At 37.1% G+C, this 27,863-nt stretch overlaps 1 protein-coding gene across 1 annotated transcript in view; it reads right to left on the reverse strand.

Annotated features, from left to right (window-relative positions):
• Positions 1 to 1,799: 1,799 nt before the first annotated feature.
• arap2 (ArfGAP with RhoGAP domain, ankyrin repeat and PH domain 2) overlaps positions 1,800 to 27,863 on the reverse strand; it is a 72,885-nt gene continuing 46,821 nt past the window's right edge. The window contains exons 16-33 of the mRNA XM_056749589.1: positions 26,047 to 26,191; positions 24,905 to 25,007; positions 24,127 to 24,325; positions 19,669 to 19,732; positions 19,283 to 19,446; positions 18,798 to 19,010; positions 18,571 to 18,676; positions 17,517 to 17,664; positions 15,385 to 15,453; positions 13,417 to 13,491; positions 12,522 to 12,639; positions 11,462 to 11,590; positions 10,074 to 10,210; positions 8,743 to 8,825; positions 6,972 to 7,007; positions 6,672 to 6,735; positions 3,311 to 3,421; positions 1,800 to 3,029 (exon numbers count right to left, since the gene is read on the reverse strand). Coding sequence (XP_056605567.1) covers positions 2,709 to 3,029; positions 3,311 to 3,421; positions 6,672 to 6,735; positions 6,972 to 7,007; positions 8,743 to 8,825; positions 10,074 to 10,210; positions 11,462 to 11,590; positions 12,522 to 12,639; positions 13,417 to 13,491; positions 15,385 to 15,453; positions 17,517 to 17,664; positions 18,571 to 18,676; positions 18,798 to 19,010; positions 19,283 to 19,446; positions 19,669 to 19,732; positions 24,127 to 24,325; positions 24,905 to 25,007; positions 26,047 to 26,191 — 2,285 coding nt within the window. The 3' untranslated portion in view covers positions 1,800 to 2,708. The remainder of the gene's footprint in view (positions 3,030 to 3,310; positions 3,422 to 6,671; positions 6,736 to 6,971; positions 7,008 to 8,742; positions 8,826 to 10,073; positions 10,211 to 11,461; positions 11,591 to 12,521; positions 12,640 to 13,416; positions 13,492 to 15,384; positions 15,454 to 17,516; positions 17,665 to 18,570; positions 18,677 to 18,797; positions 19,011 to 19,282; positions 19,447 to 19,668; positions 19,733 to 24,126; positions 24,326 to 24,904; positions 25,008 to 26,046; positions 26,192 to 27,863) is intronic.

Raw genomic sequence — 27,863 nt, forward strand, 5'->3', positions numbered from 1 at the left:
CTCAGTTTGCAAGTGAAAGTCCACTTGCAGGACACCAAAGACACGCACAGGGGGTTCTTTCACAGTATTTGTGAGGACATACACTTTCAGCGTTTTCAGAACAGGCCGCAAATGAAAATACTTTTAGCATTTACTGACCCACTTTGCGGAACACAAAAGAAGATATTTTAAAAAATGTAAGAGCACCCATTGACTTCCATTCCTCGAGTTATCTTCTTTTGTGTTTCACATAAGAGTCTTACACTGGTTTTGTACAACAAAAGGATGATAAAAATTTGAAAGATTATTATTATTTTTAACCCCTAACCAACTGTCCTAACAAGCACAGCACACCTTCCAACCTCTAATAACAAAAAATTAACTGTAAATAAGATAACAATTTGGCACTCCTCCTACACTAACAACTATTATTTATCTCATAAAGCTCTTAAATCCATAACTTTAATAGTCTGACTTTAATTGTCCAACAAGAGATGCATGGTGCCTGTGGTGTGCCTAAGTATACTGTCCCACCTTTCCTATTTGTTACGTAAATTAAAACTTTAACTTGCTTTATTGACTGTTCTAATCTCTCCGGACTGCTCAATGTTTACTGACTAATAGCATGGAGGGAAGGTTATGCATTAGTGATGAAATCTGAAAGCTTGGCGGTTGAGGGTCTTCAACGGCGCTTACTTTCCGGTCTTAAATAACAGTGAATAGGCTTTGTACTGATAAAACAAAAGCCCCGGAGAAATAACAGCCATGGGTGACACACTGCATCTTTTATGAGCAAATGTTTGTGTCATATTAGCTTAATCTCCTTTTTAAATGGGTTTTGGGGAGGTTATTTCAGAAGCTTTGCCTGCCGTGACTGCTGTGGCACAGCCAGTCCAAGAAAGCTGGGTGTAAAGTTTGTTCAGGAGTATAAAGGTACACATAAGTAACTGAAAATATAGGATCCATAATGTGTTGCAAAAATTCCTTTAGATTTTATTTTGTTTGTAATAATAATAATAATAACAATTGTGTACACATTAACTTATAATAATAATAATGTTATTAGTAGTAATACTTTATTATAATAAAGTATTTTATTTATATTCTTTTTATGATGCTATTTAGGTTATATTCTATTGTGTTTTAGCTTTAGTTGTGTTCATTTCAAGTTACTAATGTTAGTGCCTCAATTCAAACTTATTTCAGTTTTCTTTGGTGAAGCTTAGTCATTTAGTTTACCTTTTTTAAATACTTTTAAGACTTAGATTAGATTTCCATTAACACAAATGTTTGAGTAGTTTTAGTTACTGATAATAACCCTGAAAAAGACCAAGCCAAAACATTATAAACAGCAGATGCAATCCCTGCTAATTCATTTATAAAAAACTGGATTTCACCATTACACGAAGACCGTCCTTTGTGTGTCAAAGTCACGCATAATGTTTTTAATTATTCGAGGCCCTTCACTCCCCACTCTCCTGCCATATGGTGACCTTCAAATGAGAGAAAAGCAACAGCACGAGCGGAACTGTAACGCAAAGGTGGAAGTGCGGTAAAGACAGGCGAGAACAAACACACATGCGTTGATGAGTGACAAGGGGGAGCACAGAAGCGACGGGTTTCTATCAAAACCATAACATGTGACAGTGCTCAAGGTGTCAATATTTGACAAGTATCATTTATAAAAACTCAATAAATGAATTCAGGCATAAAAACTTTAAAGAGGGAGATGACACAGGTGTCACTTACACCCCTGGCTGATAACAGGCACAAAATCACATCAAACACATACAAAAAAAACCCACACGGAAAATACAATATGATGAAGAGTAACAGCAGCAGCATATTTTTATGACAAGACATAAAACATTGAACATTTTTTACAAAATATTTCTACAAACACTGAGGAGTTTTACACAGAAAGAAAACTGTTAAATTCATCAAAGCACTGATGACATTAAAAAACATATACAGAAACACTCAATTTAACCGGTTTAACAACTGACATTTTGCTACAGTCCTTAGAATGTTAAAAGTTATCACGACAGGCACAAGTGCACAATTACATTTTTAAAAATAACACGAGATGCGGGCAACTCTTGAGTGATTCATAATCTACATAAAATGTCAAGTATAAATATTTTATATTGAACTCGGCGACAATATCCAATGTAGTACTCGTATGCATTATTTAAGAATGTTGGAAGTTTGGAATAGTGGGTTATTTTTGTATCCAAGGACACAAGAATCTCTTGATATTCACAGAAAACGGCTTGCTAGATTAACACGAACAGAATGATTCATTTCGCTCATCATGAAAAAACGCTTTCATAAAATGGAAAAGGTGGGATCAATTATAATCAGATCAATGTTGCCGGATCAATGTTTTCTGGTAGTGTTTTATAAATATTACCATGCGAAACCTACAGCAATATCAAAAGTTCACTTATACTGAATTCTACATATGGCTTGATGTGAAAATTTCTAAAAAGATCTTTCAGAGGATCCAGTCGAACTTTGATTTTTATAATGAAATTTATCCCAATTTTTTTGACATTTACCTACATTTCCAACGAGTAACATGTCTAGCTTTGGCTTTTTAAAAGTGCATAAGGTATGAATATAAAACTTTTTACAATTTTATGGTTTGACGTTAAATTTAATTTCCAAAATCCTCATGTCCTCCAGATCCTCTGAGAGCAGTAGACAAGACTCTGTCGTTGTGTCTCTTAGTCATTTCCTTTTGAACAGCGTCCTGTTTTATTGAGGACGGTACTTAGTTCATTAATGATGTTCTGAGGCAACTGCGCTCCTCTGCTGGACGCCACAGCTTTCTTCTGAAGTTGTGGAAGAGCGCCGGGGTCCTGTTGAGGCGACGCTCCTTGCCGAGATTTCAGTGTGTCAACCATTAGCATTTCCATCCTGGACTCACACTGAGAGTCCACACTGCCAGCAAATGTCGAGTCTGGTTGGTCGTACTTATTGGTGATCAATTGCTTTTGTGTAGTTGGAGTTTCTATACTTGTACTAAGGACTGACTTCCCTTTAACCTACGATACGGTAGATAGGGCACAAATATTTGAATTAAAGGTTGTTTTGTTACATCTGCAGTGCACATCTGCATTACGTTAATGCATAATTCCAGGAGATTGTTCAGTGGACAAGCAGACAGGGATATGGTTTAACTGTCAACTATGATAGAGATCAATGCTGAAAATGGTCAAACCTGCTGTTCTTTTGGAAGTGTTAATTAGAGAAATTAATGTTGCAATGCTTAATGAAAGATCTTTTTTCAACATTCATGTGAGTGTAATTCGTGTTTTATTCTGACCTCTCTGTTGTGTTTGGTCTGAGCAATGCTGTGTGTGGATGTTCTTCTGCTCAGGTTGTAAGGTAATGATGCGCTCTGCTTCAGGTCTTTAGGCCATAAGTCACCTCCATGCTGCAAACACAGACAATCTTCAATTATAAAGGGAAATACTGTGAAACTGTACCATAATTCATGATTCTTTCATGACTTTTCCAATCAATACTGGGTAATGATTTAAAAAAATAAAATTTACGTTTCACTTACATGAGCAACTACAAGCCAATGAAATATTCGTAAGCTGAGCATAACTAGAAACTCTAGACTTGTGTTTCCTAGAAGAAACACCAGCACTTGCGAACCAGTATAAGAATAGTTTTGTAGGTAAGATTAGTTTAAGCTTTAGCGCTGTGTAAATTAAATGCTCCATCAAAGACGCCTAAAGCATCTCGATTCCTGTTTGCTCTGCACAAGAATCAATGTGTATTTACTGAAAGAAAGAAAAGACTGATCCCGCTTTCATTTGAGGAATATCAATACAGTGCTCCTTTGTGATTGAATGTGACCCTGTCTGTGAAATCCAGACTAAAGTCACATAATCAAATTAAGATATTAGTCGCATCGAAGTAGTCATGGCCATTAAAATAGGTTAATGTGTACTGTATTTATGTAGGCAAAGTGTTTTTGAGATTCATATGCATATTTTCATATTCATAGCATTCATATTTTCAATAATTTAAAAAAATATATTTGAAGGGACAGTTCACACACAAGTCATCATTTAATCACCCTCAAATTGTTCTAAATCTGTATAACTTTCTTTGTTCTTTACAACTTTCTTTTTTCAGATATTTGGAAGAATGCTTGTAACGAAACAGTTCTCGGTCTCCATTGCCTACCATAGTAGAAGAAATGACAAAGGCAGTCAAAAGTGCCCCATAACTGTTTGCTTTCCTACATTCTTCAAAGTATCTTCTTTTGTTTTCAAAAGAACAACGAAATTTATAAAGCATGTTGTCCTACTACAGTTGTCAATAGTGGCCAAGAACTGTTTGATTTCAAGCATTCTTCCAAATATCTTTCTTTTGTGCATAAGATCAAATATATTAATACAGATTTGGAACAAATTGAGGGTGATAAATGTAGACAGAATTGAGATTTATGGGTGAACTGTCACTTTAAATAAATTTTGCACAAAACAAACAAAATAAGTAGCTTTTCTAAATATCGATTCAATATTTGACATGATGTCAACATAAAGATATCACTGTTATATTTTTTCGTTATGTTATTTACATTATGTAGAGTTGATTTATATCCACAGACATGGTCACATATGTGCAATATTACTTCAACGATAAGTTATTGCTCATTTCAAATGTCACATAGCCCTGGAAACCCCAGCTTTAAACCCAAGACAGCGACGCCTTATTTTTAAGTTTTAGGTCTTAGGCAACTAAAAGACTCCAACTAACACTAACTTTCTGACCTTAATGATGCCGGAACAAATGTGCTGGAACATTCTGGACCTATTCCTGAGTGGTGTGCTCACTAAGACAGCTCATACTTTCCACTGTGACTTTGTGGCCTTTGAGTTGTTCCGCACGTCTCCATCCTCATTTTACCAGCAGAAGGTCTCATCTACCTGTCCCTTTACCTACCCAGCAATACTCTCCAGTTTCTATGGAAACCCTGCCAAGCAGAATGTCGGGTGAAATGGAAGCGGTAAGAGGTTAGAAGAGTCTCAGTATCAATTAATCTACCTGCGCAGACTTCAGAACCACTTTCAGAGCATGTAATAATGAGACGTGACAATATGTGCGCTGAATTATGGGATGTGCCCTCCTCTCCCCATCTTTTACTCCGCTGCTTGCAAAACAAAGAAACCTCTTTCCACCCCGTTCCTCCCAGAAGAGAGGGAAAACTATAAACTAGAGCTCTTTGTTTTTCAGCCTCGTATCAGTTCAAAGGCACAAAAGCATGAATAAACCACCACAATGAAAATAGGGAACCTGTAAAAAGTAGATAAGGATGAGGCATTAGTAAGAAAAATCTGAGAGGGTAAGGGGATTGGAGGAGAGATCTAAACAATGGCTAAATCATCTACTTCTTTTCTGCCATCTCTTGCCTTTGGTTTCCAATATTAATACTGAATAAGCTGAGTCAGACCTTGAAAGAGGATGTTGCTGTAACCAGTGTTATTGTAGCGGTTCGCCTAACCTTATTTCACATGAAAGACCTCGCGGATAATGTGATTTATACCTGTGGATGTGCATGACCTTGAAAACATTTTTAGGACTGGCTGTTTTAAAACTTTATATGAGGAAACAAATTCAGCATTACATAAAAGAGACAATATCATATGGAGTATCCTGGTGTTATATGCAGCAGTACATAATGGATACCAGATTTATGCAGGGTACTCCAGAACAAAAACATGGTGAAACCCATAATTCAGCGCACATATTGTCGCGTCTCATTATTTCATGCTCTGAAACTGGTTCTGAAGTCTGCACAGGTAGATTAAATGATACTGAGACTCTTCTAACCTCTCACTGCTCCAGGACTACATCCCCTCCCGTCATCTTCGGTCTGAAAATGAGCGACGACTGGTTTTCAATCACAGCGAGGCACAAAATCGCTTGCAAAAACCTTTAATTGTGTTCCCTGTGGTGAAATGAACTGCCAGCCTCCACAAGAACTGCAGCATCCTTCACAACTTTCAAAAAATCAGCTCAAAACTTACCTGTTCCACATTTATTTGACTAACCAATTACTGTCTGTCAACTTGTCTGTCCGTCTAAAAAAATACTTCATTCTCTCCTTTTCTTATTCCAGCTTTAATCCTCCTCCTAGCATGGCCTTGTAAACCAATTGTGGGAAAAACTTTTATCAGTTTTAGTCTGATAAAGCAGGAAGCAGCAGCGTCAAAACGGGACAAAACTGTTAAGCATTTCAAAAGCTTCTTTAAAGAGATAGTTCACCAAAAATGACTCTTGTTTGACGTACTTTCTTTTGCAGAACACAAAAGAAGATATTTCGAAGAATGTGGGTAACCGAAGAAAGGCAGCTTGTTTTGCAGAACACAAAAGAAGATATTTTGAAGAATGTTGGTACCCGAACAAAGGCAGTACCCATTCACTTCTATTAAACGGGCACAAAACCAATGCAACTCAACGGGTCCCACCGTAATTCGGTTACCAACATTCTTCAATATATCTTCTTCCGTGTTCTGCAGAAGAAATTGAGTCATACAGGTTTGACATGACTAGGGGGTTAGTAAATAATGACAGAATTTTCATTTTTGGGTGAACTATCCCTTTAAACGCCCCCCTTTTTGAACCAATGTTAGCTCTGCACATTATCAACGCTCAAAAAAGCTCACCTTCACTCTGATAATGGAGATGACCCAGTCTTGCTGAGAATCATTCCCCTTACAGCAGAAATACCTTTTTCAGGAAAGAAAAAAAACACAGATTTTTATAAACCAAAGCACTAAAGTTCAGTAATAGACTTTAAGTACTAAGCTAAACAAAACCTTAGCAAGTTTCAGCCTGAAATATTAAAAAGAGGGCATATTAATCTCCATTTCTAATTTGCAGCTCTTGCTGGGTGTTTTTCTTAAAAGACAGTGCTGAAGTGTGTGATTGACTATGCAATTAGGAAAAGAGTTCATTGCACTTACCACTGCTGCTTTTCAGTATAAACAGTAAATCCCCAACTGTTGAGAATTAGACAGAAAAACACACAAAAAAAGAATTCCATTAGTTGTAAAGCACTTCATTCAGGTTCCCCGTATCAATTTAAGACTTTTTTTTGAAAGCGCCACAGTTTGACCCCTAAGGAGCGCTAAAGTGCTAAGACACCATTAAATTCATCTTAACTTTCACAGCGAGCTGACAAGCATAATGGAAGGAAGACCTTTTCCTCAGGTAGGAATTTACACGAACACATCCTCTTAAACTCTATAAAAAGTCTCTGAATAATGTAAAATTAAAGAGACAGGTTCACCCAGAAATGAAAACTGAGACATATTTTATAAACCCTTATGTTCCTCAAACTCTTTGATATTATTGATTTTGTAGAATGAAAAACAAGAATTTTGATCACAATCACCTATAGATGCTTTGCTGGAAGTTAACTTCCGGTCTGTGTGTTTGTCGATCTGTCTGGCAAGTGGCTAATAACATAACATAACATAACAATTTATATTTAATTTTATTTAACTAATATTTACTGATATTACTATTGTATTGTATATAAATGTATTAAATAAACAATGTTGCATTTTATTGTAAGTTAATTGTATTAAAAAAACAATTTGTTAAATAGGTTGTGTATAACTTTGTCTCATTTAAGTTTAGCCAAGTTACATTTCTTCTACTGGTAACCCAAAATAAAACTGCCTAGACATACTTTTAACTTGCTAGCTAATGTCATTTTTCAGAAATAATCTACAGGGACTCTATTCTTCACAGATGTGTTCCGAAAGTTAAGTTTGGGCCACAAAAGCGTGCAAAATTAGTGTCCTTGCAGCTTTTTCTATACAATGAAAGTGAATAGTGACTAAGACTGTACACTCCACCTTTGCATGTTCAACACAAGTTATACAACATGAGTGTTTGTAAATAAGGACAAAATTATAATTTTTGGAAGTACTTGCTATTCAATTTAATTTTATATATGTGGAACTAAATATTGCATTTAGTGATAATGCCTAAATATTTTTGTTTTCCTCATGCATGTGGACAAATAATGATTGTTAATGATTGTTAACACAGTAACAATATTTGGCATATTGAAGACTTTCTTGCGATGCCCAAAATATATTTTCCCACCAAATATTTATTGGAAGGAAAAGGCCCTAAGAATGCTTTACGTACAATTATAACTACGATGAATAAATCATCATTAGCAAAAAAAGCTTACCGTAATTTACAAAAATGCAACATTACTGAAATTAAACAAATCCACGGATACCAATTTTCCCAGTAGGGAAGAAGAAAACATCATACACTGTATTTGCCGAATTACATTTAATGAATTTTGTAATTGTGAGATATAAATCTGCTCTTAGATTGACTATGATAGTCTTGTTTCCGAGGGAAGGGCATTTGGCACTCAGCCAAGAAAGCTCTGCACATTTGGCTCAGGAGAAAAGGATTGAACTAGAAGCACATTTTAACATGGAGCAAGAGATAATGTCGGAATAATTATGTATCTATCTTAATTACACGTTTAGGATTATTAATATGTCTTTCAACGTGGCTACACTAATTTTGAATAATACGTTTCATAGCCCTGCTTGCGGGTTCTATGTGCTCACAATAAAAAAAAAGAGAAATTCTTGCAGTAAGCACCAGTTTGTGGATGAACTTGAGGGACTTTCTTTTTAAATGAGAGATTTTTACTTTTTAGAGTGGTGGCAAAGCAAAAAAATACACAAGACCATTTACCTGCTTGTTGGTTTCAACTTCCTTCGTAGCCCTAAGTAACATTTCACAGATTTCAGATGAGCTTCTCTTTCAGGTTTGGTACTCTGAGGAAACAATTGCGTGTGTTTTATAATCAACACACAATGATGTGACTTTAATTTATGAAGTTTGCACCAGTACAGTACACACAAGTGCATATCAATCCTATTTTACTGCAGGCAATAATGCTATTCAACTATTAAAGACATTTCCAAACTGTCAGCAGGTACTAAAACCCGGTTCACCCTAAGCATAGAAGAAGCTGAAAAGAAAGTATCACTGATTGCTTTATTTCCCCTGCTCATTCGGTCGAATCAAAGGGGGAAAAAATGCAATTTCCTGTTTACAGCTGTTAGGAGCCCAAGGGCATTGTGTAAACTAGCATGTTCCGACAACGCTGCGTTGTTGCCTGGAAGGGATGCGCTTCGTACGTAACGCACTGCAAAACACGAGCAGCACAGGCACACATCAACCATCTAATCGAGGATCCTAACTTACAAAAAACAAGACGCGGAAAAACAAAGGCATCTGAATATCAATTAAATTTCTGCTTCACAGCCAATTCCCACCTTCTACACTTGATAATTAGTTGAATATTCGGCAGCAGCCAGAAATTACACTAATTAAAGAACGAACAGCCTTCATTCAGTGTCTTTGTCTCTCCTCCTCTCTCAAACACACAACCCCACATGTATCCTCACACTCCGCTCAAATATCAATTATTAACGAGTCCTGCACTCTTTAGGAGACTGTGTCTTAGCTTATGAAGTTTGTGCCCTAGAGGAAGCGCAGGCCAGCGTACACACACGAGCGAATAAAGCGAGTATGAAAAGAGATTACAGAGAAAGAAATGAACGGACTAGAGTTGTTTAAATCGCCACGCTCATTTCAGGGGGTTGAGAAGCCCCCGCGTTACTTTAATTTAAAATGAAAATAGCCATTCTGGATTTGTGCATTTCCTTTTTTCTCTCCATACTTATTACGGCGATAGGCCCCGAGCAGGTAATTTTACATCCGCTGTGTTTTTTAATTACTATTTCATCTGTAAACGCATGCAAAGAAAACAAACGTGAAACTTCACGCTGGAAAATCTAAATTGGAAAACTGCCGCCGACCGCTGCAGGGCCGCTGCCGAACAGTGACATTGAGCGGAGGCTCATCCTGATGGAACGGAGAGGATGAAGATATATTTCAGTATAACCAGGGGCTGATATACTTTCACACTCTGCAAATGATTTCGCTGTGTAAAAAATTACAATTAGAGACAATTAAGATAGAGAAAGAAAGAGAGAGAGAGAGAGAGAGAGACATACTTTTATGTCTTTGTATAACAGCAGTTTTTTGTCCTGAAGTACCAGGTATCGGTCCTGAAATTTATTCCCTGACAGCAATTTGGAGGAGCCGTCTTTGAACTTGAGTTGCTCGCCTTTGATGAAATCTTTCAGTTTATCTGTCAAAAACACACAAACGTAAAGAAAAAAACGCGACACAAGTCAAATATATTGAGTCATACCATTAACTATTTATGAGAAAAACATACCGGCTATACATACAACAGCATCACATATACCCCTCTGCTCCAAACTCTAACAGGGTATCATACATTTTTAAAACCTCTGAAGTTGCATTAACACATTTATGCATGCCGGCACATGAATAAACCTTTGGATCACGCCATTGCTAAATATATATTAATATGTTTAGTGAAGCATGTTGAGAAGCTATTACTCGGGTACAAAAATATAATTTTGGGCTGCAGTTACTGATGGCTTCAATAATCGAAAAAGAGGTTAAGTGTGTCTCTTTAAAAACTTTTCTTTTCCTCACATTTCCATTAATCATCAAGATTGAAAAATGCACCAGGACTTTGGCAGAGCTAAAAATTTAAAGAAAGAAATGCAATATAATATCCATAACTATGTCTTCAGATGTGTATACAGACCTTACACAATGAAGTGTTATGTTTCATTACTTCAGAATGAGCTATTTCTATCTAAATACACCGCGAGTCCACTTGCATGGAATTGCCCATGTTGTTTCTACAGTAGCCCTAAACTGACAAACTGCCGAGTTTTCTAAATACTAAATACAAATCTCCTTTGGCAAAGAAGGAACATGGCAACATCTTAGTTCCGTGTCAGCCGCCATAGTGCTTCGAAAGGGGGAGGGATGAAATGAGCCATTGGTTGCAATTTGCAACCTCACTGCTAGATGCCGCTAAATTTCATACTGGACCTTTAACAAGAAAGACCTTTAGACTCCAAAATTATCCCCTTTAAAGCATCACCACTTATGTGACAAATTTACTGCCCTCGTCTGCTCGGAGCAGCGTTTCTTTTATTACGCATAATGCGCTTATTGGTCTCCATTTGTTTTAAGGATTTTAGACACAGTATTTAGGGTGTATTTTGTCAAATAAACTATTGAAAGGGCTTTACGTTCCTGCATATAGCCTGCACTTTTTTGAAAATGTGGTTTATTCACACATGCAAATTAAGATCTTCGGACGTTGAGTCAAACTGGAAATTTTAGCACCTCACAACACAAAGCAGATGTGTCACATGATAAACAGATTTTAAAACTGAGAACCTGTCTTTAAACAAACACAGCTTCACAGATTAAAGAAACCTTATGGGTTATATTTGCTATTTTAGATTTTGAGCAATCCGTTGGGTTGCAGTAAACTGTCCACAGCCAGTACCTGAATTGGAATCTGTCATTTTGCATCCAGAATATTTCTTAATGAGCAGGAAGGCCGAGCTGGGATCCTCCAGAGAGCTCCACTCTAACACCTGCTCCAGGATCTTCTCTTTGTAGTGTAAAGGTCGCTCTGAGTATAGACAGAAAAATATGCAAGAATAAGCCAACGCAACTCAAGATTTGTTTTGAACTCCACTAAACATCTACAGTAGTATATGAATAAAATACTTCAAGCTATGCAGAAAAGCTATAGAAAACCGGAGGCTTGTCTATTAAATCATTTTATTTATTAACATCGATGTATAAGATGCTTTTGGTGGACTCTGGTTTGTAAGATTTTGGGTCTCTTTGCTTCTATCGCCCACTTGAGTACTGGGGTTACCAAAACAAAAACATAAAAAATTAAAACACATTCACAACAATTATTTGAGCGATTATTTGTGTGTGTGTGTACATGCATAGATTCAAAAGGCTTCTGTACCATAAATGTTGGTATAACAAAGGAAATGTCCTAAAAATATATAAATACATTTCGACACAGATTCACTTAAAAACAACACGTTGTCTAAAAAAACTCATTACCGCCTTCCAAAAAAAATGTTGTGCTTTAGGTTTGTCCTCCACACAAGCATAATTATGTGTAGTGCAAATTTGTAATTATCGCCAGCCAATCTGACTATGATTAGACAACATGCTCAAGTGCAAAATAGATCTATTATCAAGTTGTGATTTGTGAAAAAAGATAACACAATGCTCGCTATTGGCAAAAAAATCACTCTTACACCACCTGTCTCCCCCTCCCGCCAATCCCATCACAATCTGTTAATAGTTTCTCATATCCACCATGAAATAATGATAGTTCTAATCATGTTCATTCATTCACTTATCTATTGAAGCATTTTAATGTGTTTGTAAGCCTTATCATTAAATGCTCCAATAATTTGCCATGCACTTAAAAGCACACACACTCGAGACGTTTCATGTTAAATTAAGTTAGTACATTCAGTTTTACTTTTAATTATTCTCGATAGATTGCGATTTAACGATAGTGTGATCCATACCCAGCTCTCCATTCTCGATGACCTCAAAGGTTGTCCAGAGGTCTTGAGCTCTGAGCATCAAACCCTTCATCTCCAAAGTATTGACAGCAAGCTCATCGGACCGCATGCTAGGAGAAACCTGGTGCAGAGAATTAAATAAAAATGAAGTGTTGGTGGCTTTCAGTATGAATCTGTTAACCTTTGAGATATCTATAAACTAGTTTGCATCGAAACGTTAATCAAATTCACATTTAGAAGACACAAGCATTCAAAACGTACAGTCTTTCACATCCGACAATATGGATCAACAATTTTATGACATATTCTTGCACTTCAACTTCCCTTTAAAATTCCGTCAGAATTTAAAATTGTGTCTTGTCATGCTGTCAGTATTTCACATTGCTGTTGGATGACTTTATGAAACTCCTGAGGTTTGATTTTGTTGAAATTCAACAGACACTGGACTGGAATGACCACAATACATAAAAAAGCTGATTAATTGAACATTTGGAATGGTCTTTTATTTTTTTTAGATATGAATAATTGCATGAAATGATTCATTCTATGCATTTCATGCAATATAAAACGCTGACACGTATCTACAATATATGAAAAGCAATTCCTCTTTGCATGCAGACATAAAGCCATATTATTCTGAAAGAAAAACAGGAAAAAAGACATCAGAAAACTGTCCAGAGAAAAGCCACCTGATTCTCGTATGACAACACACATCTTCAAGTCTATTAACTGAGGTTTACCTTGACTACTGATAAAACACAATTACTCTCACAATTAAATCAAACATTGCTTTGATTAACTGCAGTTTGATTTAGTCTGGGGCAGAAATCCCCTCTAGGTTCACACGCAGCCAGACACACGCGCACGCACACACCTCAGAGAGATGAAGAAAACAAACCTTGATTAAACAACACTTTTCTGGCTCCTTTTTTTCCAAGTAGACCTCAAATATCAGGTCACCGGCGGGGGAAAACTGCAAACACAGATACACATAGAGATACACAAGCAACTGGTAAATATACTTAGACATTGTTAATGTCAAAGAAAGAAAGAAAGAAAGAAAGAAAGAAGAAAGAAAGAAAGAAAGAAAGAAGAAAGAAAGAAAGAAAGAAAGAAAGAAAGAAAGAAAGATCTTTACTTAGTAACTAAGCACCCAACTGTACAGCAGCCTTTGTAGATTTAACACAAAAGCAATCAGAGGTCCATTCAGATCAGGCCGATGAATGTGTGCGTCTGACTAAATGACACACAGCTGGAGTTCCACACAACATTTAGCAGAATTACAGTACAAGAGCTGGCAAACCTCTTTGCGAACATAAACCACAGCTTAAAGCTTGCCTCCTATACGATTAAAACTGCTATAACAAAATTTATTTCAGTCAAAAAGACACATACGCCATTCTCAGATGTGTGAAGCACTTAATCTACCAAAAAGCGAGTTTGCTTTGTTCTCTACACAGACATGGGGTATATTTTAACAAGGATAAACCAATGTATGAAGCTCATAATGTAAGACTTTTTCTTAAAATGAAAAACCATGGAAACTCCATCGATACTCCACCCAAAAATTACTAACCCAAGCTGTTCCAAACCTGTATACATTTATTTGTTCTGTTAAACACAAAGAAAGATATTTATGTAAGCAAATTACATTTCTGGGACATCATTGACTGCCATAGTAAGAAAAAATGGTCAAAGATAAATGTGCAAAACAAACAAATTTAAACGAGATTCAGCATTTCCCTTTAAAAACAGGCATTTCTTTTTTAAAGATCTGTTTTTGGTGTTTTGCCTTTAATTGTACAGTTTATTGATAGAGAGTACAGGAAGTGGAGTGGGAGAGAGAAGCTGGTGGGTTCGGGAAAGGACCACATGCCGGGAATCATACTCGGGCCGCCCGATGCGCAAACGCGCCACATGTCGGAGTACTGCCCACTAGGCTATCGGATCCGACAAAAGGACATTTCTTGAGATGATGTTGGGTACAGAACTATAGATCATGGCCCGGTTTCACAGACAAGATTTAAAGCTTAATCCAGAACTACGCCTTAGTTAAATCTAAGTTGCTTTGAATAAAATTCCTTCGATAAAACCATTACTTGTGTGCATCTTGAGAAAAAGCAATGGCAATGACATTTCAGTATTTTAGTTTTTCAGTTCAAACAGTTTAAACTTTCATTTTAGTCTGGAATTAGTCTCAAGCCTTGTCTTTGAAACCCGGGAAACAAGTTTACCCTTAAATAAATTAAAATATAAGACTTTTTATGTGCATACTTCTCATACTTTTAATATTGTTATTTCCTGTGTAATAGACTTTGTAATTATTCAAGCCCATTATTTTGTGTAAAATAGATATAATTAATTGGGTGTGTCTAGACCTTTGACTGGTACTGCATGTGTCAGTGTGTAATTAAGCCCGGAGCAAAGTTTTGAAGTATTTTTTACGGGTCACTTCCGAAACCTTGCTCCAACTTAAACACACACGTTTAAAGTTTTAAAACTTGGACACAGGCTTTCCGCACAAAGGAAGATTAATTTGCTTTTCAGCTTATCTGAACAAATTGTTCCTTGTGGTGCCAGTGAGGTATAAAGCGTCTGACACTAAGGTTAGGCGGCAGAAAGATTGCAGTTTGCTCTAATTTGCTCAAAACAATAGCCAGACAGGTCAAAGTGATTTGGTGACACGTGAAAATGCAGGACTTGTGAAATCTTACAGCGTTATGTGCAAGCCCAAGCAGGTTATGGAGTAAACACGCACATTTATATAAGAGGCAACGCCGCACGCTATAAAAGCGACTCCCTATCGCTGTGTTTAGCAAACGCACACACACCTATTTAACGGAAAGGTTAAAAAGGGGCGACTTACCGTGGTGTCCTTCCATCTGGTGATAAAGCTGTTTTCTTTCTCCATTTGCCTAACCTGCTCTTCATTGACCTGTTTTAATGGACCCACACAGATAAACAGAGATTAAAGGCCCGTGTGAACGGTAAACATACCTGCTCATACCCCCATCAGCAAAGTCAGGGCATCTAAATTCGTCAACAAGCAACCTATTAAAGGACCCGTTCGAATTGACATAAAACACTGGGTGGGTGATGTTGGTAAATGTGGGGGGCAGGGAAAAGTCACAAAAAGCATGCAACTCTCAAAGAAACTTGGAGACAAGATGTTATCATCTACATGCCTTTTATCAATGAGGACGTCACGTTTTTGAACAGATCAAAAAAGATAAACTGTCTGCAAACTTTGCTCTATTGTAAAAATCGCTTTGTTTCATTTTTTTATGCCAGGCTTGAGAAAATTGAGATATTTGCATAGCAGTAGCAGTGTGAAAAAACAACTGAGCAATCCGTTTGAATCTCTGTAAAAAACAAATGAATCTGATTAGCAAACTTTTAATTTACACCTGCACGCTGGCATATTACTTTAGAGGACGAAAATCCATCTCGAGCTCTGGCTATTTGTCACGCTAAACCTCATGTTTCACACACACTCCCTCTCTCGTTCTCTGCAAGCGTACAAATGTGTGTATGTGCGAAGCTTGGGGCCCTATGAATGCATGAGAGAGCGATGGGGAATAACACAGCCCGGCACTGTAAATCCCATTACAGAAACTCACGTCCAAGTGCAACACGACTACTGTCCCTCTCTTCACACACTTTCAGCAGAGCTGCATATTTTGCGGCGTTGGATGGATATTCTTATCACAGTTCTTATTTCATTGTATATATTCTAATGCAGTGGTTCTTAAACTGGGGGCCCCGAGATGGATCCAGGGGGGCCACAGAATTTGTGGCATTTTATGAAATATAGGAACTTATCATTAATTTATGCAATCAACCATCAGAAAAATAAGACCACCAACCGAAGGAACTGATGTTCCACCATTGTGTAACTGAATATGTTTATGAATTACAACAAAAGATTGAGAACCACTGGTCTAATGGGTATCTAAAAGCCACAGCTAAAATCTCTATTCCTCTTTAAATGAACGGCTTAACATTCTCAAGGCCTCAAGTTTAGCTCAGATATGCATTTTAATGAGCCATATTTAAAAGTAGTGGAAATATAAAATCAATATCATATTGTGCTACTCATTACAAAGAACTGATTATATAATCAGATCAGGTATATTGGTTACACTTTACAGTAAGGTTATATTTGTTTACATTGGTTCATTTATTAGCCAACATGAACTTACAATGAACAATATATTTACGGCATTTAATAATCTTTGTTAATGTTAGGAACCGTTGATGAAATGAAAACTCTGTCTTAATTTACCCAAGATGTTCCAAATCTGTGTACATTTCTTTGTTTTGATGAACACAGAGAAAGATATTTGGAAGAATGCTTGTAACCAAACAGTTCTTGGCCACCATTGACTACCATATAAAGAAACAAAAAAGATATTTTGAAGAATTTAGAAAGCAAACAGATCTGGGGCACGTTTGACTACCATTGTCATTTTTCCTACTATGGTAGTCAATGGTTGTCAGTTCATGTTTGTAGTTAATTAACTGCAACAAATACAACATTATTGCAAAGTGTTACGGGTAAATCAATATCTGTCACCTCTTACACAAACCACATACACATCTTTGACATAAACAAACAAAACTGACCATGTAAACACTGCTTTGTTGCTTAAACCATGCATTACGGTCTTGTGGGAGTGTGCTGTTTAAAAACATAAATCAAACGCAATGCTGTCTCTAGTTACTTCAGTTGAAACAACATTAGCCATCAGCACCCATGTTTCTTGTCCACAGCCGTGAGAAACCAAACGGGTTGCTACTGTTGCCGCTATGTCAAACATCAATGGTTCTGACGTGAGTATCTTCTCTACGGTGAATCCCAAATACTGGCGGCGAGTGCATGATCATTGTGAAAAATATGTTTGTCTATAATATGATTTAAACGGGGAATTTGGGCCCTCTCGACTGATGTAACGGATGCAGTTTAGAATCTTGAGAGAGGACAAACATTAAACTCACAGAGAAAAGCTGGATATAATTGTTGATGAGGTCCTCCACCACGCGAGTCTCCTGAGGTGTGCGTCCTTCTGTTTGAAACAGACACGGCGAGAAAACGCACGCCAGCTTTAGCGTGCTCATCTGGTTCATGTGTGAGCACCTCTGGACCCTGTACAAATACATACACAAATCTTCAATGTCCAAATGTCTATGACCACAATGTTGCTTTCCATTAAAACAATCTGATATTCTTTGAAACACTTCTTTGATCACTAATGCGAAAGAGAATCCTCAATTTTGACGATGTTATCTCCTTTGAAGAAAGAGAAATGCGATTTTATGTACACTAATATGTACATAATACGCCCTATTTAACATCCTCAAATCATGCTGGGTTAACATGGATCATATGGTTTTGCAAAAACATATTGAGTCCATGCCAGATCGAGTGTGTCATGTCATTTAATCAATAGCGTTACAACAAATATTAAGAAACTGTGAAATGTGGAAGTTTTAAATGAAACGTTTCACTCAAATTGTTCTCCTGATAATAAAATGAATAAATAATGCTGGATTACTAGAAAAATGCTAAATTAGACACAATAATCTACTCAAACTCTGAATTCACTGAATTGCACCGGAAGCCTCTTTGTATGTAACATGTTAAAACTGCTACTGTTGAATCCTCATGAACACTTTTTTTCAGAAAGCAAAGGAAGCAAGGGTGTTAAAAAGTGTGTACATGTAAATTATAAACAAGCATAAACGACAACAAAAAACAGAAAACAAAACAAGCAGACGCAAATACTACACAGACCTGGAGACAACACAACCATTATGGTACATCATGGGGGAAACGTTAGGCTTCTAAATCTGCCAAAAGGGCCAATTAATCCTTCTTCAAACAATTAGAGTCATTACAGAAATATTTCAAACAGCCTGACATACCCAGTCAGGGTTTGAGGCGCCCATGTTTACTGTGAGCTTTTAAACCAGGCTTCACATAACACGCATTGCAAAATGGTTACATGCTGGTTTAGGAGAATGTTACTCTGTTATGAATGTGACAAAATACCTGTACAAATGTTGCAGTAGAGCATCAAGTGTTGACCTGTTGACCTTGGGTAAACTTTGAATGTAGAACTTATATTTTTGTACTCGGGCCATCTCATCCTCTTCATCTTAATTCAAAAATATAAAAAAAGTTGTTTACACAAATTAAAATACAGACCACACATCACTCATTCAAATTGGAATTGAGCGTAATATCAATTGGCGAATCAATTGGTAGGAATCACAAACCCAGAGTAGATATCCAAAAAGGGTAGAGCTCCTTAGCCAACAGAGCATCTTCACTGTGAGACAGGAAGCTCTTGAGTGTGTCTGTTACATCTTCTAGCTGGTGGTCCTGCAACCGTAGCTTAACAATCCGGGCATCGTTTGTAAACACCTCCTGGAGCTTGGCCACACGCCCCGGGTCACCGTTCTTCTGGTAGATTCCCTCACAACACAAACCTGCAAGGAGATGTCAAGGGTAAAACTTCAACAAACATCTTATTCCCTTAGAATTTTAAAAGTGAAACAAACATTTAATTAAATAAAAACTCAATATTCTGCAAGAGGATTAAGTCTTCTTTTAAATTTGAAAGGTTATTCTTTGAAAACATGCTGCTTTTAAAATAATTTTTATTCACTTTGAAAAAAGGCACACAATAATCTTCAAGCTTTTATGTCAAATTAAAGATAAATGATTTAAGATAATAAACCATGAAATATAAACGGATTACCGTATTGGGTGACGAAAGCTATGCAGCTATCCACGATGATAGGAACATCATTTTTATTCATTTGCTGGTTACTGAGAGCTGTACCGTCCGTCCTAGCTGCTAACTGGATGGCAGTGTGCCACAGTGCAAAGTCTTGCTTGGTTATGCCATGAATGTAAACAGTTCTGAGTAAAAATGATTTAATTAATACAAAAATGAATAATAATTGTATTATTGTATTTCATTTACAGCTTTACTAAAGATCAGCACAGCTGTATAAATGACATTTATTGATTCTATATAATTTACAGTTATGCCGATATCAGCAGTAAAGCCTGTTTTGTTGCATTATATTATATATAAATATAATATTATAATATTACAAAATATATTAAAGTTTACCGTACCTTCCCTTCTCAACCATGAGTAAGACCTGGATTTTCTCGTCACCTTCAATATGAGTGGAAACAGCTGTAAAATAAATAGGAAAACCCTTGACCGAAGTACCCGTATGACTATTATCTCAACATAAAGATAAAAGGACTCTTAGACACACTAAAATGAAAGATATTAAGAATGAGAGGAAAAAGAAAGAGATGAACTGAAACAAATGATGAGAGCTGCAGTGTTTTCTAAACTTTCCAGCTGGAGTAAGTGGAGCAGAAAGCAGAATGTTGCTGGTCATTAGTTTCTACAGCAACACAAAAGACTTGCCTCACCATCACACACATACACACTGAAAAACACAACTGTACTGTATACACAACGTTGACAGTCACAGACTCTTATACTACTCTAAAATCAATTAATTGTTTCTGCTTGCTCTCCTTGCCAGATGTTCTAAATTCATAATCAATTGTGATTGGTCAATAAATCATATTCTGTTTCATCCAGTTTGTATGTAATTATACATGGCATGTGTTGATAAACGTAATCATGTGTTAATAAATTTAGAAATTCTTCAATTTAACATGAAAACGAACAAAATTGCTGTTATTCCAGAAACGTCATACTCCACTAGAAATCAAATGAAACATTGGAATTCAAGTGCTAAAAACAAGCACTTTAATTGCTACACTTTAGCTACTTTCAAGGCTGGCAATTTTGTTTACCAATGTTATTGAAAGTGAGCTTTAAAAAAGAAATAGCCTTATTGGGTACACAAGCTTTATTAAAAGCCATTACTGAAAACAGCCAAACATTCACAGTTTGAGCAAACAAACTCTAATCTCTTCATCCTTTTAACCTCTCTTAAACACTAACTGTTTTACAGAGGAATTAAAAAACTGAACTTGACAGCACTGTGGTGCTGAATGGGTTTCGCATTGGGATTCCAAATAACACCTCAGTCAAAAAATGTAAAGGAGCCAAATAACCGGGCTGAAACGAATATTACGGTTTGTTTAGATGTAATGTAATGTGTACACACGATTTAAGGTAAAAAATGCTGTATTTTTCACATACCGTGCTTGTTTGTATCTCCTCTTTGCCCCACCTCTCTGAAACGCGCATATTTTTTACAAAGCACTTTGCTCTGAAAAGCGAGGTCTGCTATGATTGGCCAGTTAACCGGTGCGTAGTGATTGCTCGAAAACTGCAAGCATGTGATGCAAATGTACAATTACCAAGCAATTGTACTGACATGTGATAAAATGGCATCGGTGCTTTCCTTATCAATTCGAGCCTGAATCTGATCCAGAAGATGAAGATTATCTAGCCGATACATCAACTTTGTCAGCGCGACTTGAGCAGGATGTAAAGGATTGGTAAGGTTTTGAAAATATATATTATGTTAAATAGTTGAAAACTGTAGCTCGCTGTTTAACCCTTTTATATACGACGTTATAAAGATTTGCCATTAGTGATCAACCAGTGTTACTCCATGTCTAGTTGCGATTCAACAAAGACAATAAACCCCATTAAAAACACGACATTTGTTGCCTCTAATTGGAACATAATTACTGATTATTAGGAATAATCTTGTCTTTTTCACGTTGCGCGCATGTCTGCATTTGCAGTTCAAAAACGCACAACAAACTCAACTCACGTTAGTCCGTAACAAAGTCTTTTACAATGACAATATACTTACAGGCTGTGAATCTAAAGCACCAGACTGTCCTTGCGAAGTTGCAATGGTTGGAATTGTCCCACTTTTTAACAAAAGCTTTCGTGCACAGCCGGCCTTGATCTCTCTCAGGTTCATGAAGCAATCATCTGTGAAATGTGCTGTACACACTTGAATATTCGGATTGTAATGTTTTGGAACGTATTCAGTTGTCTCATCTTTTGGACGGGCAAACAAAGATGCTTTTCTTTTCGCAATGAAACACACAGCGTCTCCATGACATTGCTGCGGCGGTGGCGATACAATAAGATTTACAAGTACGCTCACCTTACTTGCTGACGTAGATTTGGGGGGTTGTGGTTACACGAGGCGTTTAGGGAAGGTCTGGGTGAGCATTCGCTTTTAGATAGATTGCATCTTTTGTTCTAACACTTACATTTTTCCAATTTTACATGTCTTATACATGCATGAGCAACTTATAGAGTGAGATGGTGGTCTAGTGGGTTAAACCACTGAACTGGTAAATCAAAAGGTTGCTGGTTCGATCCCAGCAGCCACCACCAGTGTGTCCTTGAGCAAGACACTTTACTCCATGTTGCTCCAGGGGGATAGTCCCTGTAATAAGTGCACTGTAAGTCGCTTTGGATAAAAGCGTCTGACAAATGACTAAATGTAAATGTAAATGTAAACTTATAACACATCATAGACTCAGAAAAACATGTATCCCCACCATATGACCCCTGTTGTATAGAATAATTGTTCCTACAAAAGAGATTCTATTTAAGGATTTCAAATTAAGAATGAAAAGCAAGTAACCCCTCCATTTAAGGAGGGTTTAGAGTATTGCCATTTTGGAATGAAGAGAACTCAGTTTAAGATTTCAATAAAGTTATTGTGCTGAAAGTTCGTAATGGACAAAAATGAGGTTACTTTTCACCTAAATGTACAAAACTGTCTTCTTTAGTGTCAAATGATAATTTACAAGATCAACATAGCATGACATCACCTGGCTTCAGAACCATGGCTAGCACCGCCATCAACATACGCAATAGCGCCTGCCATATCTCTATCCAGGATGTTTAAAGAAAAAATGCGGAGGTGCGTACTATATAAAGCATTTGCTTGCAACAGACTGTGTGTATCTCTTTTAAAAAAACTCCTTGTATGCAACATATAATGCATGACTTTGAGTTGTCATTTCTATACATTGCTTTCCGGCTGTTAAATGGATAAATTTGACATTGCTTCAGTGTTTTTAGAACGGCGAATAAAATGGGGTGAGCAAGGCCAAGCTGTGAACTGCTGGTCTGCCTATGTCTGTATCCTAATCTAATTTCACAGAGTTCTAGCCCTTTGAGGCCCATATGTTCTGTCGCTATAGAGATCTTAAACCACTGGAGACGCTTCGTTAGCGTGCCACACTACATTTCAAGGCTGTGCAAACTGTTGAGGCATCACCCTCCTAATCCTGCCCTCAGTACGTTGGCTTTCTGGATTTGATCCCATTTTTGGCCTTGAACGGATTAGGAAAAAAGAAGAGATTAATTGATTTTTCCCGCCTCGTTCTAGCGCAATTGATTGAAAATGTTGCAAATCTGGTCAATGGTTGCCAAGATCATGCCAACTAGCTCCCGCCCAAACACGATTGCCATCGGCGACTGCCGTCTCCCTTGGAGACAGGCGAGACGTGCGACCAGAGACGTGGGAACGAAATCAAAGATAAGCACACTGCGAATGTCAATGAGGGAAACACAAGTGGAGGATCATGGGTAATATTTCTGACGGGATTTAAAGTAAATGAGCATGAGATTCAAGGTGTCTCTAACTATTACAGAGACCCTTTATTGCAGACTTCACTGATGTAATCCATTGTAAGAGTTAGATGTGTAAGAGTAAGGTATGATCTATATCAGGTATCTATAAAGGTCTATATAATGTTATGCTATAACCCAACCAAAAATGCTGTCATTATTTATCCAACCTAATTTTTTTCCAAACCTGTGGGATTGTGTTTATTTTCTTGTTTAACACTAAAAGATCACAATTGCACAATTGCACAATAAACACTTGCATCAAAAAAAGACACAAAGGCGCCATAAATCAGTCTACAATGCTTTGTGGATGTCAAAGTTATTAAAATATACTACAACTAAAACTATCAAAACATTTCTGTTTCTTAGTAGACTAAAATAAATAAAATACTGGACTTAATATTATTTGATATATATTTTTAAATTTTTAAATTTAAAATATATAAAAACTAAAAAAGAAAGAAATTAAATTAATAGTTTGGATAAAAAATAAACAATAATATATAATACAATGACAAAAGCACATAACAAAATTGCATTAAATTTAAACTCAAATGAACTCAAAAAAATATAAAATAAAAGCAACATATTCCAAATATATATAAAATAAACCTACACAAACACTGAAAGCAAAACTATAATAACTCTGGTTGGAGGAACAGACTGACATTCACTGATCATATTAAATCTCCACATCTTTGGGTGAGTTGGATAAACTGGATCAGTCTGATTTAAATTAATTTTATTTTAAGACACATTTTGTGATATACGGCAAATCAATCTGATTTTTCATCAGAAAATATTATACTTTTTCCCAAATGGGACATTATTCTGTGTACTTCTGTCAGGATCATAAATAACTGGGAATATAGTTGCAGTTATGGACCCCAGGATTAAACCATATATAAAAACATGCATTCACCGGTATTGATGTGTTTCACTGTACATGTATTTATGTTTGTTTGAGTGTGTTTGTGTTCTTTTCTTACTAAGCTCCTGAAGGCGTTTGAGTTGTAGCACTCCGTCCTCTTCATCTTCATCTCCAGAGCACAAATAGAGCTCCGAGCCCACCAGAGCGAACCATCCCATTCGCCAATGATAAAGGTCATGACCCTCTTTATAGTACAACCGGCCAATAAGCTCGCTGTCCTGCCTCAGCAGAGCATCTGCCCTTGAGGGGACAAAACACTGGAATGAAGGAGACCAAGAGAGTATTAGAAAAAGCAGAAGAGCGAGCGAAAGAACATTTAAAAGTCAGCGGCTTGCGCAGATCACAAAAAGAAGTTTCTTGTGTTCTCAGCCAAACAGAAACTACAGCTAAGGAGTTGCATTACATTAAACCGGCATATACAGCTAGAAGTACAAACACAAACAGCCTTTGAACATTCCCTAGCTGAGCTCTCAGCGCTACGCAAACACATCTGCTGAGACATTGGCACCTCCGCACTTCACTTAAATGGAAATGTGTGTGTGTATGTGTGTATGTGTGTTTGTGTGTGTGTATGAGCAAAAGACGAGAGGCGAGTGCGATGGATCTTTTTGAAGGAGTAATAGCAGAAACCCACTCAGAGAAGAAAAACTGACACGCACAGACACAACAGGGACAGACGCGATCGAATGACCTTCAGGAATTGACGTAAATGGGTACAAACACTGTGACGGAGGCATATATTTAAGCACAAAAAGCGTGCACATGCGGGGAACGCCCACAACGTTAAAGTTGCCATAAATCTTGACTTTTATTGTGTGTCATTGTGCATGTATAACCTTGGCGATGGCGTATGTCCATTCTCTATGGGCGTCCGAGGACTCCGCTCCGAAAACCAACACTCTGTTAGACTGCAGGTACAATTCAAAGGTGAACACAGGCCTAGGGGAAGTGTGGAAACAGCACAATTAACACACACGAGCACTCGAAAGCACACAAACGTGCACACGTGCCCACATGCTCACAGCTGTGAAACAGAAAGGATGGCAATTAATCTCTGTTAGTCTTTTACTCGTACAATAAACAGCTGAACACTGGAGATTAATCCAGGGGAAAGGTCGCACTCTTAATGGCTTTAACAGCGCTGTCTTGTGGCCCACATTTTCGGACGGGGATATATTTGTTACAGTGAGAGCGAATGAATTGGAGAAAAACTGAGAAACAGTGAACATTTCCCAGAGGGTCAGGGGTTAGCGTGTCCGTCTCCCCTCATGTTTTTGTGTGTCCGTTTCCACTCATGTTTTTTGTGTATATCTTCGCTGATGTTTGTGTATGGAAACTAAAATGCTTTTCATAACCTCTACACCACAAAAGGTGGTCACATAAATATTTACAGTACATTTGGTCATTTAATGTGTTTGTTCTAAATGGATAGCCATAATCATTAAAAAGACAAAATGTAAGTGCTCAACAACATCTGGTGTTAATGTGTTGTTTATGTAAACTATTCTTTAACCGTATCTATTTCAGAAAAGCATTTTGGTCACCTGCTGTTGTTTTAAATGTGCTATGGAAACAAAATTGTATTGTATTGAAACACATCTCAGAAGGTGACCTGAGAGACACGCATGATGTGACACGGCCGGGTGTAAATTCATCCAGTTGTTCTAGCCATGCACTTAACGATAGACGCTACCACCCCCATATAAATGAAAATCCCCAAAATTTCCAAAAATTAGAATCCTTTTATCATTTACTCATGCAGACGTCCTTTCAAAGCTGTATGACTTTTTCTCTTCTGCCCAACCCAGAAGAAGATATTTTGAAGAATGTTTGTAACCAAACAACACTGAACCCAATTGACTTCCATTGTATGGACACAAAACCGTCAAGAAATTTCTCAGAATATCGATAAAACTATCAATTAAGCCCAGAAATTGTTAACCGCCCCAAAACATGGAAGTGTAAAAAAACAGTGTACCCGGTTTCAGTGATGTTCTCAGTATGGTTGATGGCCAGGCTCACTACCTCACTAATGTCAAACCGGCCTATAGGTGTGGCAATCTTCTCGTTGTCATAGTAACTGAGAAACCCTCCTTCCAACGTACACCAACGTCGAACTATATCTGAAACACACATAAAATATAGAAACATATATCTATGAAAACGAAATTCAGTCTGGCAAAAAAAATTGAGTCACCCTCAAATCATCCGATAACCATTGGACAAAGCTTCCGAACCTCTTAATAAATCCCAATTTGTGTTCTGAAGATGAATGGATGTCCTAGAGTTGTTGAACAACTTGAGTGTGAGTAAATCATCGCAGAATTGTCATTTTTCTACAAAGTTTCCATTTAGAGAACTTAAAAAACACTTCCATAGACTTAAAATGGAATGAACTGTATATAAATATAATGTAACACAAAATAATACAGATTTGGGATTTGATTTTTGACTTAGATTCAACAACTACCAACAACCTTGAATATCTGTTCTGACATGTTCAACACCCCTTGAACTCAATACCCCACAGTCTCAATAGATATAAAAGTGCAGTTTAAAGATATTAAAAATACATCAAGGCATTTTATGGATGTGATGGTATATCAGCTGAGATGTTATATACAGAAAATCCTCTAGATACTTCATAAATTCCAAGCGATCCCTCCCTGTTTGAGAAGGCTTCTGTTTATCATCAATATTTGATCTGCCTTAACATTTTTATTGAAGTTAGTTAAAGAACACTGTGGAGTAAAAATACTCTAAGCATAATTGGCATTTGTCAGTGAAAATCTAACCCCACAACAGTAAAAACTTGACATGTACAATTCTAGACAAAGTACTTTCTTCTATACCAGCCAACTCAAAACTAAAAAGACAACATTACGACTAAAAAAGTCAACAGATTGATTTCCCATGCACGCACTGTACCAATAGAAAATGTGAGAAAGATTCCTAAGTGACAGCAATGGTGTCCTTTAAAATTTGTCTTGTATTTCAATGTGGCGCCATTTCAATAATTGGTGACTTTGAACCACATACACTTCATTTTATCTGAGTCAAAATTCGCCTTTCACCATTTTTTTCCCATTCCATCATAAAGGAAACAAAAACAGCACATGTACACGCTGTTCATTCTCATCTACATTTGTCACCCTTTCTCAACACTGCTGAGTGTAACCTCGTGTTCCATTGACACAATGTTTTCTTCCAACCTGGTAATGCCTCACCTGATTCAGCTGCTACTGGCATTTCATTAATCCAGTTATCCGTGTTAGATGTGTTGGGAGAACAAACGGTTCTGTCAGCAATGTCAGGACAAGATATGCTAAATTATGGGTAAGGAGGAGCCGCCCCTGTGACATGAGGTGCGATATCCAATGTTTGACTTTCTGTCTGACTTTTAAAGTGACGGTACGAAACAAAGTGTTGATCAGTAAGAAACTTCAGTTGACAGAGATGATATTTGCCGACCGATTAATCACAAAGTATCACAAAAGCACATTCGCGCGTTGTGTGCACGGATCCACGGACAGCTGGCATTTACTATCAACAACCAGTCAGTGTGATTGGTTGGCTGTGTAGTGTGATGCAATAAATTGCTGGTATTTATTTCCTTCAAACCTCTTCACCTCATCTGTCTGAACCTCTTTAGCTCAAATGCCACCACAATGCATTTCCAAAAACCCTCTCGTCGCTGACTTTCTTGTGTACGAGGGCATGAAAAACTAATCTATAAATTAGTGGTTTTCATGAAGCTGTGAAGATGTAGACAGCGGTTAAAAGAACCGAAAAATT

The sequence above is a fragment of the Triplophysa dalaica genome, chromosome 1 (assembly GCF_015846415.1).
Source record: "Triplophysa dalaica isolate WHDGS20190420 chromosome 1, ASM1584641v1, whole genome shotgun sequence".
NCBI classification, from domain to species: Eukaryota; Metazoa; Chordata; class Actinopteri; order Cypriniformes; family Nemacheilidae; genus Triplophysa; species Triplophysa dalaica.